Source organism: Musa acuminata, chromosome BXJ3-3 (genome assembly GCF_036884655.1).
Source record: "Musa acuminata AAA Group cultivar baxijiao chromosome BXJ3-3, Cavendish_Baxijiao_AAA, whole genome shotgun sequence".
Classification (NCBI taxonomy): Eukaryota; Viridiplantae; Streptophyta; class Magnoliopsida; order Zingiberales; family Musaceae; genus Musa; species Musa acuminata.
In genome coordinates, this window is record NC_088351.1 from 24,593,330 (window position 1) to 24,610,761 (window position 17,432).

Here is a 17,432-nt window from a genome sequence, read left to right on the forward strand (position 1 = left end):
TGGGAAGTGGATAACAGTCTTTGGGGCATGCCCGGTTGAGATCAGTGTAATCAATGCACATCCTCCGGCTTCCATTGGGTTTTTTTAACGAGGACTACATTCGACAACCACCCGGGGTATTTCACCTTGGTAATAAATCCTGCCTCTTTAAGGCGATCGACCTCGTTGCCGATCGCCTTTTGTCGGCCAAGAGCAAACTTCCTTGGCCTTTGCTTCACTGGCCTAGCCTCGGGGTCGATGTTGAGCTAATGTTGGGTCACCCCTAGGTCGCTCCCGGGCATCTCCTTGGGGGACCATGCAAACACATTGATATTTTCCCTCAAATAATCGATGAACTAGAGTTGATTTGCTTCGGGGAGTGTTGTCCCGATTTTCACGGTCAAATCAGGCCAGTTCCTTTTCAAGGGTACCTCAGTGAGTTGCTCGAGGGGCTCCAACTACATCGGTGCCATGACTCCTTCGTAGGGATCCGGGACTTAACGGGGGTGTGATTTCTCCGGGAGAGTAACTGTTGTAAGATAGCACCGCCTTGATTCTCCCGGATCGCTTTGGGATTCCCCGACCCCTATCGAAGTTGGGAACTTGATGGCCCGGTGGTTGGTGGAAACCATTGCTTTTAACTTGTTGAGCATTGATCGACCGATGATGACATTGTAGGCCGAGGGTAGATCGACTACCACGAAGGTAGTCATTATCGTCTTTTCTCTTGGGTCTTCCTCGATGGTGACGGGGAGGATGGTGGTCCCGAGCGGGGAGATAGAATCCCTCGTGAACCCAGTGAGTGTCGACGCCATGGGGGTGAGGTCCTCCTTGATCAAGCTGAGCTTCTTAAAGGCATCGAGGTATAGCATGTCGGTAGAACTCCCGGTGTCGACCATTACTCTTTTGACCCGAGCATTGGTGATTCGAATGGAGATCACCAAAACATTGTCGTGATGGGAGTGCTCGACCTTTTCGGCTCCAAAAGTGATTTCAGGCTCGAGCTCGGGTCAGGGACGTTTTTCCACCGTGCTCCAAGCGTAGGCCTTCCTCGCCATTGAGCTGCTGCCACCGGCTGTCGGTCCTCCGGAGATGATGTCGATCTGCCTTTCGACGGGTCCCCTAGGGTGTGGAGTTGCTTCCTGAGGTTCCTTGAGGTAGCGCCCAAGGTGACCTCTTCGGATTAGGTCCTCGATTTGATTCTGGAGGTCGCGGTAGTCTTCCGTGTCATGACCATAGTCTCGGTGGAACCTGCAATATTTGGACCGGTCTTTGTGAGTAGCTTTCATGGGGTTGGGCTGTCGCAAGAGGCCCTTATCCCTGATTTGGAGGAAGATCTCGGTATGAGATGTGTTTAGAGGGAGAGGCAGGGGCCTCGGGAGCAACAGCTCTTGTCGATCGGGCCTCCAGCGAGGTTGCACCGGGACTGCTAAGGTCGCTCCTTAGGACTATTTCACCCTTGGTCTCTTTTCGTCCATGCGCTTTCTTGCCACCAAAGCTTCGATGGCGATGTACTGGTTTGCGCGCTGAAGCATCTCGGGGATGGTCGGTGGCAGCTTCTCGATCAACAACCAGAAGAACCTTGAAGGCTTCAAGTCCATCAGAAATGCCTACATGATTAAAGAAGGATGAGCGTCCGAGAATCCTCGGATTTCAGTGGCGAAACGTGCCACAAACTGAGAGAGCGACTCGTCTTCGCGCTGGAATAACGCGAGCAAGGTGGCCATGGAAGGCTTGGGTGGCACGCTGGTGAGGAAATTCAGTTCAAACTCTCTTGTGAGCTGATCGAAAGATGAGACCGAGGATGGGCGTAGTTAGCTAAACCATGCTCGTGCTGGTCCCTTAAAGGTGGTCGGGAATGCCCGACACATCAGGGCACTAAAGGTGCCAAAGAGGGCCATTTGAGCCCGAAACACGGCGACGTGCTCTGTGGGGTTGGAGCCACCGTCGTACGTCTCCAATGCCGGTAACCTGAAGTTGAGGGGTATAGGCTTGTCCTGTATTTCCTGAGTAAAGGGGGATTCGCCTGAGCTGCCTTCACCCGTCTCGCCTCGCGACTTCTAGAACTTGCGCTGGAACTCGTCCAGGCGTTGGTTGACACGACACAGTTAGATTTGGAACGAGTTATCCGTCGAGTCGGACGATATGGTATCAGGCTCGGAGTGGGGTGGAGTGATCCGATAGGGTGCGGGTATGCTCTGCTTGGGCATGCCTCTCGGGTTCATCGTCTTCTCTCGGGCTTCTCTTGTCCTGACTTGCTCCTTGCTCGGCCTTTGCTGTGTCCGGTTGGTCGGAGGAGTCGCTAGCTGCACGATCTGGGGAATGAGTGGGACGATCATCTGCATCATCCCCGCCATTGCCTGTACTTGCTTGGCCAGGCTGAGGAACGCCTCGGGTGAAATGGTCGAGGGTTTCGTGGTAAGTCCGGGGGGTGAAAACCCCGGATCATTGAACAGGTGCCAGTAGCGATCTGGCGTCGAGACCGGGATCCCCTCGTCTCTGAGGACGGGGAGGGGCTGATCTCCGGGCCCGACAGAGGGGTGACCGGTCGGTGGTTCTCCCTCGGGTAGAGCTCCTGCGGGATGCTCCTATGACATGGCCCTCTTTCTAGCGCTAAAAATGTTAGTGAACTGATGCGTCGTAACTGATGAGTCAGCATGGCCTAGTCCACGGGTCGATGTCGGGAGTCTTCGGTCGGTTGAGTTGGTCGCCGAGGTCGATCAAGCCCTCGAAATAGGGTGTTGGCGCTAGAATGTTGATCAACGTCTCTCGGCTCGGATGTCAATTGGCAGCTCACCGTCAGGATGCTGGTTGATGACTCCTAGGTCGGAATGCTCGTGGCTCGACGGTGGCCACTTTCCTGCAAGGATGGCCCTTGTCGGGTGATTGTCGACTTTGGCCCCTCCGACGAGCAAGTCAGTGATGGGTTGATTTGTTTTTTGCCTTTCCCTGGGCCAAATGCCAGCCAAGGGCTTTTATAGTACTGTACGAGGGTCGGTCGTACGTGGGTTTGGCGTGACGATCGATCCTCGACAGGTGAGATGGTACCTTTGTACGACCGTCGTCCTAGGATGCGTGGAACGGCACCATGCGACACCATCTCGAGCTTTCCAGGACGGGACATACCGAGCACGCCTTTGTACGGATATTGACTCGGCGCGTGGGGGTTCTCCTCTTGCTGACTTGGCTATAGCGTGGCATGGCATTGATCATGATGTGGCCCGGAGATTACTGCTTGCTGCTACTGTTTGTTAAGGACCAGTAATGGAGGATAGTTTAATTATAATAAGACCCTAAATTCTTATCATCGCTCTGATACCAATTGATAAGACCCTAAAGTCTTATCGTTGCTCTGATACCAAATGATAAGACCCTAAAGTCTTATCGTAAAAAAGAAGAAGGGAAAGAGGATGATCGTTTCGAGGGGATCGACCTCCTTGATCGTCTCGAAGCGATCAAGGAGGGCCAATCCCCTCGAAACAATTATCCCCTTTCTCTTTTTCTTTTTTACGATAAGACTTTAGGGCCTTATCAAATTATGCCTCGGCTATTGCGTTATAATTGCTTTACAGGTGATGTATTCTAGATCATTTAGTTCTTTTGTTATATGTTTTGATTTCTATTTATCTCTTTCTTATATCTTTTGTCATATTCCAGATTCGATGAGGATTGCAGTTAAGTTCGTGAGCGGCATGACACATTCCCCATTTCCCATAATTGACGTCGATCGCATTGAGGTACTGATAATAGGAGCTCATTATAAAAGGGTTGCACATATACATTCTTGTAGATCTTTTTATCTCCCTCAATACGATATAAATATTGAAGTCTGAATCTTTTATACCCATACTTAGATATCGGAGGAATCTCGTCGAGAATACTTTGGACGTAGTTTGGCAAGGTTTGATACTATCAAAATTGGACAATTTGATATTAGTACGGAAGTCTTAGTCTCCGAATCGACATCCATTTTAGACAACCGACTTACCAATCTACCAATAATGAATCTTAATATGTCTTTTTGCGGAGAAGTTTGGTCTAATTCATCCTAGCAGCTAATTTGTTGTTGGTGGAAGGCATTGGTTACTTCCACTAAAATTCTCATCTTTCTTGGTGTTGATGTTTTATCAATTAATCCCTTGCTAGTGGCTATGATCAATTACTTCAATTTTAATTACTTGTTAATTATCTTTACTTCTTTTATTCTACAAGAAAATCTCATATTGTTGAATAATGCTGGATAAAAAATTTACCTGATCTATTTGTTCTGCACTACAAGATTTAACCCAATTCCGATACTGAGGATTCTACTGATACCACCTCTGTCACGATCCTAAAAAAAAAATCAATAATATTAAAATTTTCATCACAAACCAATCCAGGACCTAAACTAACAATTGAGGACACCGAAAATATTCTATCAAATTCACATCTATAAAACATGTGCAGTTTATAATCATATATCACATCACTCGATAATTCACATTTATGACAACCCAAGCTAACTTAACAAACATGAACAACATTTATAAATCCACAAGCTAAGTAATTTATACAATCAAAACTTTAACCATTTACTATAAGTTCATATCATCGTAAACTAAACTTAATATTCTGAAATTTTAAATAAGATAGATCGTCTAATACTTTTATAAGGTATATTCATTTCGGTTCATCGATAACATTTCATTACATACAAAATATGCTTATACAACAATAACATAATAACCAATAAGACTTATCCATAATTCTGAATTCCATAATTCTGAATAGCTCTCCACTGCCTTAGTTGACCTGAAAGATTTATATAACAACGGAGTGCATATCTAGCACGAGAAGGGATAGTTTCAAATAAAACAAGATATCACAATGGAAGACAGAATCCAAGATATTCAAAGATATCATCTCATTAGATACAGAATCCCAAATGTCATTTTATTCATAACATATTTGGTTTATAACAAATGAAGCCTAGAGTAATTGGAGCATATCAATAGCGTAGCATATCAATGGCAAATAAGACATTTCAGAACATATCAATTCATAGCAAATGAGGAAGAGTAATTGAAATGGACTTGGTATTAGTTTGATTTATCAATTTAAATTCATTCGAAATCAATTTACCTGATCTATCCCTTTCCAACTATTCAAATCCCTAAATATATTGTTCATTACTTCTAATTTTTTTTAATCGCAATTCATGCATCTCGGCTTCGCAATCACAGTACCATATCCCTAAATAGATTTAAGTTGACACGACTCCTTCCGCACACCAAATGGATTCGGCGTCGCACGGTATCGGAGTCTGGTCAACGATCATCTCCACGGAGTTGCATGCCAGCCTTGAATCACACGCCATTTTCCACATGCCTCGTCTTGACGGAGACGTGTCGAGTTCCCACTAGTCCGCGGGCCTTCTCTGGTGCCCACCGTGTTGTCTCTTGTCCGAGACGCCCAAACGTGGGGATAGCGGAAATCGTTCCCCTATCCCAAGTTGGTTCTTGCTTTATCTTTGACGTCAGCGTGGAGCAATCTAGTGGGCCCCGCGACTGGGAAAAGTTCTCCTGTGTTTGGTTGTGGCGAGTGGATGAGAGAATTGGATGGTTCTTGATGCAAGCGTCATCGGAGAGGATCCACTTCTATAAACCGAAGAGAGGGTAGTCCTCGACGACGGTTCCCTTCTTCGAGAGCGAGACCGACAGCGAGGGAGACGAAGCGGAGCTCGAATGGAACGCAGCCTCTTCCTCTCTAGACCTTCCACCGACCATGGGGCGCTTCTCGCCTCCCCATTCTCCGCTGCCTCCCTGACCGCCTTCCGGAGGCGCCGTTTCCTCCCTCACGACTCATCCCTCAAGGTACCTCTTTTTCCCTCTCCTCCCCCTTCTTTCGACTACGGCCCTGCTGGTTGATGATCTTAGCTTGATGATGGAGGGCTTTGTCGATTGTTGAGATGATAGGGTCGAGGTGGTTTGATATAGACTTCTCTTTGTGGAATTTTCCTGGTTTCGTATAAGATTCCACTTAGTCGAATCCTTAGCTTCATCTTGGTTCTGCTTTTTTGGTTTCCAAGTGAATCTATCGTGCTGTGTCAGGATTTTAGCCGCTGAGAGAAATATCTTTTCCCCCTTTTTTGCGCTATTTGAGGGTTATGCCAGTGCCGTTATCTTCAGAAACCAAAAGGGTTTGCAATAGTTATGTTGGCAAATATCTCCCTATTGAACGATAAAAACCAAATTTCTGGTAATCTCTGGTTTGTCGAGAGGAGCCACCGTACTTCCTTACGAGTGTTTTGGGCTGGATCATTATAGTCTGGGCAACTTGGCGTTCTGGTCGGTAGAACAATTGAAATCCTTAGTGGCTGACTAGCCTCGTTCGTAATGCTTCTTATACAGAATATAACAAAGCACCATTTATTGGTAAGACCAGATAATTTCACTAAAGAATTTATTGGTAACTCCTATTACCCTCCTAATGCATCTCTTGTCTAATCGTGTAACATCCAGAATAGTTGTTCATGCTGTAGCTTCATCTGTCCGCTTAATTGCATTCATAAAATTATATAAAATGTTCTTGAATTTGAAATTCATGGTTCGTTTATGTTGTTTATGATATATTATCCAAAAAGAACTTATACTTTGTACTTCCAATTTCCAGATTCAAAATCAGCTTCATTCCATATCGTCTCTTGTTTTAGGAGCCTCTAGTAGCACAGTAAGATGTGAAGCAAGCATGTACAAGTATGTATATGTGCATCTTTCTCTCATTTTTATCTGCCATGATATTGTTGAATAGAACCTCTATTCAACCCATTCTTTATATTCTTGAGTTTTTTTAGCTTTATTTTTCTTGTCATTTTACTTCTCATGAAGCTAATTTCATTTATCAATTTTTTTGGGATTGACTCAAACAGTTCAAGGATTGAGAATACTCTATTGTTGTTGACATGAATTTTGCATGAACATAGAGACAACTGTGAGATTTGAATGAAGGTCATGAACTCAAGTTAGCCTAATCTTGTTTGGCTAAACTGTGATCCCTTAGAAGTTATTGATTATTGCTAATCAACACACTTCCAGATTTTTGTTTTATGAATTCTGCTGTGCTTGTTCCTCACTTGTGTGTTTCGTATCACAAATTTGACGTATGATTTTGTTTATTCTCCATCACTTCCATATATTCTATTCTTTTACCATGTTTTGTGTTTGTTTATGCACCATTTGTTCTAAATAAAATTTGATTACACTTTAGCTTTATGGTGGTCGTCATCTGAATCATCCTGTGATAGACTACCATGAACTTCCTATGTGCAGTCGTATAGAACATGTGGCTCATCAATTGGACAAATGATAACCCAAAGGGTTTGCTGTTAGCAAAATTTTGTAGATCTAAGCATGTAATTGTATCTATAATAGATTAGATGATTAATATAAGATTTTTTGATATTAGTTAGGAGATGGCATTGCCACCCAAAATAAAATTCATAGATTACCTTCTGTATAATGTGCTAAATAAGATGATATATATCTCCTCTCAAAGCTTGCTAAACACTCTTCTGGGGTTAAATTTTGAATTTTTTAATTGGTGGCAAAGGCATGCTGTATTAGCAAGGTTGTGCTTGGAATATATGAATTTAGAATTTGAAGATCAGATCTGTGTCTCCTTGCATTTGTTCCACAAGTAATTCCAAAATTTCTCATTAAAGAGGAGATATCGTCAATTCTATTAAATCAATTAGAGTATGCTTCCGTATTAGGAAGGAGAATCTATCTCTTGATCTACCCAAGTAACTTGTATTATCTTGTGAATATATCAGTATGTTTCAGTTCAATGCTTGCAACTGCAACTAAGCATAATAACATTAAAAAAGGAAGCCAGCTATTTAACTTTTTGTCATGCAACTTGTGAGAAATTCTGTGGTCTGTTTTCAGTTTACATTGGCATTTGAGGTAAGATCTACTTTTTTATCTAATTCGTTTTGAAATCTCATTATTTTTCTGAACGAGTTGATATGAAGCTATTTGGCCATATTAATGCATTTGACTTCCTGTATTTGCGGCTGATGAAGCTTTTTCGTTTTTCTGTTGTAGCAGTTCCTTTTTTTTCTTTTACCTATTGGATCACATTATAAATATTTTTTATTCATCACTGCTTCACTGTGTTGGATAGAACAAATAAGTTTATTTACATTGTTATAATTTATGTTCCGATTTGTTTTTTTGGCAAAGGTTGATGGTAATCTGTGTTTCAGCAGGCAAACTGTTGAAACAGTTGACTTGGACTGGGATAATCTTGGATTTGCACTGTTTCCCACTGATTATATGTACATGATGAAATGTTCTCAAAATGGAATGTTTTCAAAAGGCGAATTGCTGCGTTATGGACCCCTTGAATTGAGTCCATCCTCTGGAGCATTACATTATGGACAGGTTAGCAAAGAATTACATTCAGGACTCTTTTGTATTTAAATTTCATAGACATAGCAGCAATTTATGAAATTAAGCTTGTGGATAATTGTAGTTACTCATATCCGGTATGTCCATTTTCCTTCTCAAAGCATGATGTGCTGTTTTTTGAATATAATGATAAACACTGGGAGAAAGACTTTAAATTGTTGGAAATAATATTGTTAAAAGGCTGTATTTTCTTCCATTTTTGTTGATAAATACTCGACCGAAAGCATTTTGGTTTGCCTTCCTTGTTTTTTCTATGCTTTGGGAGCTGGAACTTTTTGTTTTGTTAACTTCAACACTGAAATCGGAAGTTTTTAGCACCTTTGGACGATCATTTGAGAGGAGTCTCTGACATGGATAATGCTGTGCATGGCGAACTGGTATGCAATAATTTCCTCAAAAGGCCAAGTGGTACACTACAAAGTTGATCATTTCTAGGGTGGCACTTGGATTAGGACGAGGAGAAAAAGGTCTTCATGTCAAAACTCTGTGTTGCACCATGGCATATCAATGGACCAACCATTTTTTTAAAAAAATGGAAAAGCCAAAGATATAATTTGTCTTATTTGATTTGTACTTTGGACTAATTTTTTGATGTCTTTTGATGGTCAACTTCTTACAATTACCAAACTTCTTACAATTACCACTTATCACAAGAGCTGGCCTTTAGCATTATGTGAACAAAATAGTATGTTGCATGCATACCTGAAGATCATCTAAGTTGAAGTTCAAAGCAGGGTCTGCCGTACCGAACTATACTGCCCGGTACGGGCGGTACATACCGGTCCGACAGGTTGTTGGTACGCAGACCATCTGTTACCGGTCCGAGTGAACTGTAGCACTGTAGCAGTGCTACACTACTTGGCACACCTGAGTGTACCGCTCGGTACACCTGGTTGTACTGATCGGTATACCGTACCGTACCGGTACCGAGCCCAGATCGAAATACCGGTACGGTACGGTATTGCGAATGGAGCTGTTGCATGTGTATAGAAGAAATATGTCCATGACAAAAAGTCTATAGTAATATATATGGTTTTATTTCAGGGATTATTTGAAGGTTTAAAAGCATACAGGAAGGAAGACGGATCTGTTCTACTTTTTCGACCTCAAGAAAATGCCCTGCGAATGAGAATTGGTGCAGACCGGATGTGTATGCCTTCACCAACAATTGACCAATTTGTTGATGCTATAAGGTTAACTGTTTTGGCAAATAAACGATGGGTAGCTTGCAACTCCACTATCATGGTTTAAGTTATAGCATTTCTATGTGGATTATAAGTTGTCTGATATCCTTTATGCAATGCAGGTACCACCAACTGGTAAAGGCTCTTTGTACATTAGACCACTCCTTATTGGGAGTGGTGCTGTTCTTGGTGTTTCACCAGCTCCTGAGTATACATTTCTTGTTTTTGTCTCACCTGTTGGAAACTATTTCAAGGTTGGTCAGTTTCAAGTTTTTGAAGTTGCTTTTTATTTTCGTTTTCTTGTCTCAAAATAAGGGTGATCAATTTCTACTCCATACAGCATGAAAAATGTAGCATATATGTAAGACTAATTTTTTTATCAGCATCAGAAGAAGGCAAAAAATCATCTTCTTTGAAACCCTAAAGATAACCTGCTCTTGATTAGGGCATGAAAAATATCAAGATGAGAATACCAAATTTAATTAACGAAAATAAAATATATATGCAAGCCATCAAATCTTGGTGTGATACTCTGTCTGATATGGCTTAAATATGTATGTGAAATCATTGATGGTTTGAAGTCGGAACAAATAATTGCTTAAGTTCTGCACAGCAACTGAATCTATTGGAGGTTAAGCTGAATAGCTCCTTTTGCACTATTTATTGTCATTTACTAAAATACTGATTATTTGAGATTAATTACTCCAAAGAGTATTTGATCAATTGACTGTTGATTTCAATGAACATGATTTCATCAGACAGTTAAAGAGTGCACGAAAGAAAATATATTCATGCATTAAAAATGTTAATTAGACTACCTCTTGTCCCATGAGACTAACATTTTTCTTTTCTGTCTCCTGATTTTGTAATTTTGAAGTTGCTTTTTATTTTCGTTTTCTTGTCTCAAAATAAGGGTGATCAATTTCTACTCCATACAGCATGAAAAATGTAGCATATATGTAAGACTAATTTTTTTATCAGCATCAGAAGAAGGCAAAAAAGCAACATCTTTGAAACCCTAAAGATAACCTGCTCTTGATTAGGGCATGAAAAATATCAAGATGAGAATACCAAAATTAATTATCAAAAATAAAATATATATGCAAGCCATCAAATCTTGGTGTGATACTCTGTCTGATATGGCTTAAATATGTATGTGAAATCATTGATGGTTTGAAGTCGGAACAAATAATTGCTTAAGTTCTGCACAGCAACCGAATCTACTGGAGGTTAAGCTGAATAGCTCCTTTTGCACTATTTATTGCCATTTACTAAGATACTGATTATTTGAGATTAATCACTCCAAAGAGTATTTGATCAATTGACGGTTGATTTCAATGAACATGATTTCATCAGACAGTTAAAGAGTGCATGTAAGAAAATATATTCATGCGTTAAAAATGTTAATTAGACTACCTCTTGTACCACGAGACTAACATTTTTCTTTTCTGTCTCCTGATTTTGTAATTTTGAAGTTGCTTTTTATTTTCGTTTTCTTGTCTCAAAATAAGGGTGATCAATTTCTACTCCATACAGCATGAAAAATGTAGCATATATGTAAGACTAATTTTTTTATCAGCATCAGAAGGAGGCAAAAAAGCAACATCTTTGAAACCCTAAAGATAACCTGCTCTTGATTAGGGCATGAAAAATACCAAGATGAGAATACCAAAATTAATTATCAAAAATAAAATATATATGCAAGCCATCAAATCTTGGTGTGATACTCTGTGTCTGATATGGCTTAAATATGTATGTGAAATCATTGATGGTTTGAAGTCGGAACAAATAGTTGCTGAAGTTCTGCACAGCAACTGAATCTACTGGAGGTTAAGCTGAATAGCTCCTTTTGCACTATTTATTGCCATTTACTAAGATACTGATTATTTGAGATTAATCACTCCAAAGAGTATTTGATCAATTGATGGTTGATTTCAATGAACATGATTTCATCAGATAGTTAAAGAGTGCACGAAAGAAAATATATTCATGCGTTAAAAATGTTAATTAGACTACCTCTTGTACCATGAGACTAACATTTTTCTTTTCTGTCTCCTGATTTTGTAATTTTGAAGTTGCGTTTTATTTTCGTTTTCTTGTCTCAAAATAAGGGTGATCAATTTCTACTCCATACAGCATGAAAAATGTAGCATATATGTAAGACTAATTTTTTTATCAGCATCAGAAGAAGGCAAAAAAGCAACATCTTTGAAACCCTAAAGATAACCTGCTCTTGATTAGGGCATGAAAAATATCAAGATGAGAATACCAAAATTAATTATCAAAAATAAAATATCTATGCAAGCCATCAAATCTTGGTGTGATACTGTGTCTGATATGGCTTAAATATGTATGTGAAATCATTGATGGTTTGAAGTCGGAACAAATAATTGCTTAAGTTCTGCACAGCAACTGAATCTACTGGAGGTTAAGCTGAATAGCTCCTTTTGCACTATTTATTGCCATTTACTAAGATACTGATTATTTGAGATTAATCACTCCAAAGAGTATTTGATCAATTGACGGTTGATTTCAATGAACATGATTTCATCAGACAGCTAAAGAGTGCACGAAAGAAAATATATTCATGCATTAAAAATGTTAATTAGACTGCCTCTTGTACCATGAGACTAACATTTTTCTTTTCTGTCTCCTGATTTTGTAATTTTTGTGTCTTTTCATCCAAATTTTCTTGTTTCAAATATTAGAGAAATAGTTTCAATTGCAAAGATCTAGCTGACAAATGGAGCTATACCTTTCAGGAGGGCTTGGCACCAATAAACTTGATAGTTGAGAATGAGTATCATCGTGCAGGTCCCGGTGGAACTGGAGGTGTAAAGACTATTGGAAATTATGCATCAGTAAGTGAGCTTGTTAAAGTGATAAAATGCTTTGCAAGTTGCCTCATGTTTCATAGAACTAGTACTTTTTCTGGTTTATCATCCTAGTCATGCTCTGTTTGGTTGAGGAACTACATGGTCCTCAGCAAGAAAGTCAAGCTGATTCACCAAACAAATCTTTTACAACTCAGAATAATTGTGCATATCTTTGTGGTTGATGATATTTTCACTTCTTTTTATGTTGCTGACATACTCAAGAAACATGCAGGGTTATATTGAGTAAAGGTAATTTTGATGTGGTACACAATAATTTTGTGTGTTACCGAGGGCATAATTTTCTTTTTCTTGTTGCTGTCGCATATGGTAGTGAATGTTTTTTTTCTAAACACTTATACTGACAGTCCAGGTGATTAGATTCTTTTGTGTTTACATCTGTATAGGTCTTCAGAGCGCTAAAAAAGGCAAAGGAGAATGGCTATTCTGATGTCTTATATCTTGATTGTATTCATAAGAAGTATCTGGAGGAAGTTTCATCTTGTAATATTTTTGTTGTGAAGGTATGGATGTTAATGATTTTTCTTGTCATTTCAGTATGGTGCTTTTCTAGTGTGAACCTGAACTATTGCATTCAGTCATGTTTGTATCTGGCACAAAATAAATAAATAAAAAGCTTGCCTTTTCAGGTTATTTGATCTTGTAGTGCTTAACCATTTCATAAATGAAGTAGGATTAAAGCAATTTCTGATGTTTTGACGTTTTTAGCCTTTGCAGTGTTTGTTTTCATATGTTTCTGCATCATGTTCGAGAGTTTCCACTTTCCTGGTTAAATGAAAACAACAGACATGGAGCTTGTTTAACTCAGATTTTGTGGGTTTCATATTATTTCTTTTTGCGAGTTGCCGTAATCTTAAACTCTCTGTCATTTTGGAGATTCTAATTTTAGAACCTTGTGTCTTTTTCTTTTGAACTTAGCTTTGTAAATGTTATCATGATATATATCATTTTTGTTGTGCATGTATTTTGGTCCAATATAGAATCTCTTAACAAGTTTTTTTGGACTTATTGTCCTTTCATATTCAGGCATTATTGTTGCATCACATGCGTACAGTTTATACTACTAATTGTCAATATTTATAGACATTAAATTGACTTTCTTTTTGACAGAACAAAGTTATTTCAACACCAGAAGTAAAAGGGACGATATTGCCTGGCATTACAAGGAAGAGTATAATTGATGTTGCTCGTGGTCAAGGCTATCAGGTACAGACTTTGCTGTGGTGTTAAACTATTTTTAGATTGCTAAAAAGTAGATGCATAGTTTTGCTTATTATTTAATAATCTCATGTCAAATTTTATCCTCTTCTTTTCTTCCGACTGCATCCAGTGAGCATTAAGGTATTTAATTTGATCTGGCATGTTTGAGGTTCATAATTGATCATTTATATTTGTGAATACTTTTTGATATTATTTTTCTGCTAAATTTTTACATATGTCAGAATAAAGTTTTTAATGAAAATTTCTGAACCAAGACTAGTCTCTTCATAATAATCATGAAACTGTGCAGGTTGAGGAGCGCCCTGTGTCAGTTGAAGAACTGCTTGATGTTGATGAAGTATTTTGTACAGGTACCGCTGTTGTTGTAGCCCCTGTGGGAAGCATAACATACCTGGAAAGAAGGCAAGTTTTCTCACTGTTGTTAGTTCCATTTCTCTTTTGATGCTCCATAAGTCATACGTTTTACCCATTGGTGGAGAAATTTGAAATTAATGGCTGCTATCTACTTAGTTGTTTAAAGTTCTGGAACAGGATCATCTAGAAGATTATATTCTATTTGTTCTGTAAGATATAAATCTAATGTTCTTCAGCATCAACTGATTTGGCCATATATGGAGAGCTCATAATTCCAAAGGGTTGAGCACTTGAGCTGATAGTTTGTCTTATTTCCCACTCTCATGTTTTCCTTGTAGCCTTATTTGCGAAAGACACATTTAAGAGGTTTGTTTCTTTTGTTTTGGTCATCCTGTTGGGTTGTCACTTGTGTAGTAACTTGGCAGTAATTCTTGAAGTGCATTAATAAGTGCCAATTGTGATGGTTAAATCCATCGGTAATAACAAAATGTTTGTCAGGCTTGCCTGATCACTTGAATTTGCTGTGATGCATCTTTCTGGTCAGTCTTTCTGCCTCAATAAATGTTTGTTGTATCCTGGAAAGCATATATATATATATATATATATTGTCACTTCTCACCAATTAAATTCCAGTAATTTTTATCTTTGTCTGTTCTTTAATTTTGCTTATATTCATTACAAAAAAATATTGCCTGTGGTCTTACGCAAGTTGTTGATGAGTCAGAGAGGTACGGTTCTCTCAATCTTTGCTGGTTTCAAGTTGTTGCAGGGTTGAGTATGGGAACAAAGGTATTGGGGTTGTATCTCAACAACTTTATTCTTCACTTACGAGACTACAGATGGGCCTTTCAGAGGACAAGATGGGGTGGACAATGCAGTTAGAGTAGGAGCCTACATTGTAACTCCGAATGATAAATACATATGCTTTTTATCTGCAACCAGTTTAGTTATATACCTGTGTTTTGCTCTTTTTATACTTGTTTTTTTTTATATCTGCAACCTGTATGATTCAATCTGCATTACTGTAATTGCATTGTTTGAGACCCTTTGCACTCTCTCTAGTTTGTTAACGAACACACTTTTACCCAATGCTCGGTCCTAGTTTTACTTGGAAGTCAGTCGGTCATTTGGATTTTGATATGAGATATAGAGTTGAAGATGTGAATTTGGAGCATTCAAATTGTATGTTCATGGACATAATTATGTGCTTTTTGTCATCATTATTTCACTGATTATGCTGAGATAAAAAAAAAAAAAAGAGTATTCAGTCAAAAGTCGGAAGCTTATGAAGCAGCCTCCTCGATGTGCTACAAACAAGTCGTTGGAGTGGGGAAAAGCAAAGCATGATACTTGTTTCTTTGTGTGTTAGATCCTTTTATTTTTTATGTATTTATAAATAGGAATGTAACTGTTTTTTTTAAGTTATTTATGAAAAATACTATTCTGTCTTTTGACAAACCCTAGGAGGTCGATCCCCTTGAAGCGATCAAAGAGGTCGATCCTCTCGAAGTGATCATTCCTTTCCCTTTTTCTTTTTTACGATAAGACTTTAGGATCTTATGATTTGGTATCAAAGCGACGATCCTTGGCGTTCTCGTTGCATCGTAGCTATAAAAAAAAAAACAAAAAGAGGACATGGGTGTGCAGATGCCCTTGATTAGATATCAGAAACAAGAACTGGGGATTACCAACTTACAATCGTATGCAATGGCTGTCGATAACTCAGTGAAGGCACAAATGGAAATGTTGGAAACCATAATTGAGAATCGGCTACAAGAAACTCTTCATGATTTCAAAAGAGTTTATTGGAGCACTTTAGCGGGTTTCAACAAGATGGGAGCTCAAGTTCTAAGTTGAATAGATTGAGAGATACAGGAAAAGAGCTCTAGGATGGTGACACATACTACCCATGCATCAGGGTAGAATTTTCATAATGGGAAGATGGGGATCCGACCAGTTGGATCTCTAGGGCGAAATTTTTTTTTCGTTTTCACAGAACCCCAGAAGAATCCAAGGTAGAAGTGGCCTCAATCCAGCTCGATGGAGATGCAATCTAGTGGTATGATTGGTACGAAACTTGCCATGGAGTTCCTTTGTGAGAGTAGTTCAAAAGAGGGCTTCTTGTTCGCTTTGGCCCATCCGAATATGAGAATGTTGATGGCCAACTAGCCAAAATTCGTTAGACTTCTACAATGTTGGAATATTAGAGTAGATTTAAAAGATTGTCCAACCAAGTTAGAGATTGGTCAGAACGACAACTTCTGGGTATATTTATTGAAGGGCTTATTCCCTAGATCCGGTGCGAGATTAAGGCTTGTCAACCCCGCACTATGATGACTGTGATTTCATTTACACGCCTACATATGGAAAAAATCAGTGTGGAATATCGTCGAAACAGAGGTACCAATAAACAGGTGATTAGCAGGCAACCTACCTCATCTACTCTTAGTCAAAACCATAACACTAGCATACTAACCTGAGAAGAACTCAAAGAAAGGTTAGTGAAGGGTTTGTGCTGGTATTGCGATGAAAAGTGGAGTAAGGAGCACCGATGCAAACAAGGAAGACTTTTGATGATTGAAACGATCGAGGAGGAACCAGAAGTAGAAGTATTGAATTCTGATCATGAAGAAGTGGAAACTGATGATGATGTTGAAGTTGTCACACATACAGTGCATGCATTGGCTGGCTACTCTAATTCATAAACTATGAAAATTGGGGGAACTCTGAAACACCAATCTGTCACTGTTTTGATTGATATGGGTAGCACTAATAATTTTATGGATAGAAAGGTTGTAGCCCGATTAGCTTACTACATCGAATGTTGTGACAAATTTGAAGTCAAGGTCGCCAATGGACGGATTTTAACCTGTAACAACAAGTGCTCAAAGATAAAACTGATTTTGCAAGGTCAAGAATTATTTGTGGATTTCTTTTTATTACCTTTAGAAGACTATGAAGTGGTGCTTGGAATTGAATGACTATCAACCTTAGGTGATGTCTCTTGGAATTTTTCTAAACTAATTATGAAGTTCTTTATTAATGGAAGGCAGGTGACTCTCAAAGGAAGACGTGGAGGTAAGGTTACAACTATCACTAGCTATCGGATGGAGCGGGTCCTTCGGAATACACATCAGATTTTTGGTGCAATTGCATAACATTGAAAAGGAAATGACAGTGAACATTTCGGTTGGAAATATTAAATCATTGCTAACAGAGTTTGCGGATATATTTGCAGAGCCACACGGACTTTCACCTCTTAGATGTCATGATCATCGGATCCCACTATTACCCGAGAAGGCACCAACCAATGTCCGACCCTATAGATATCCACATTTTCAAAAGGC

The 17,432-nt window shown here is 39.3% G+C and overlaps 1 protein-coding gene across 2 annotated transcripts; it reads left to right on the forward strand.

Moving 5' to 3' along the window:
* Nucleotides 1-5,648: 5,648 nt before the first annotated feature.
* On the forward strand, nt 5,649-15,140 carry LOC103978345 (branched-chain amino acid aminotransferase 2, chloroplastic). Of its 2 annotated transcripts, none has more exons than XM_009394110.3 (10): nt 5,649-5,834; nt 6,634-6,716; nt 8,228-8,405; nt 9,477-9,653; nt 9,739-9,870; nt 12,379-12,477; nt 12,897-13,013; nt 13,621-13,716; nt 14,021-14,133; nt 14,855-15,140. In XM_009394110.3, the coding sequence occupies exons 1-10, from the start codon at nt 5,706-5,708 to the stop codon at nt 14,970-14,972; spliced, it is 1,242 nt and encodes a 413-aa protein (XP_009392385.2). In that variant the 5' UTR covers nt 5,649-5,705; the 3' UTR covers nt 14,973-15,140. The 2 variants fall into 2 exon arrangements, with proteins under 2 accessions (XP_009392385.2, XP_009392386.2); XM_009394111.3 differs by having other exon boundaries at nt 8,231-8,405.
* Nucleotides 15,141-17,432: the final 2,292 nt, after the last annotated feature.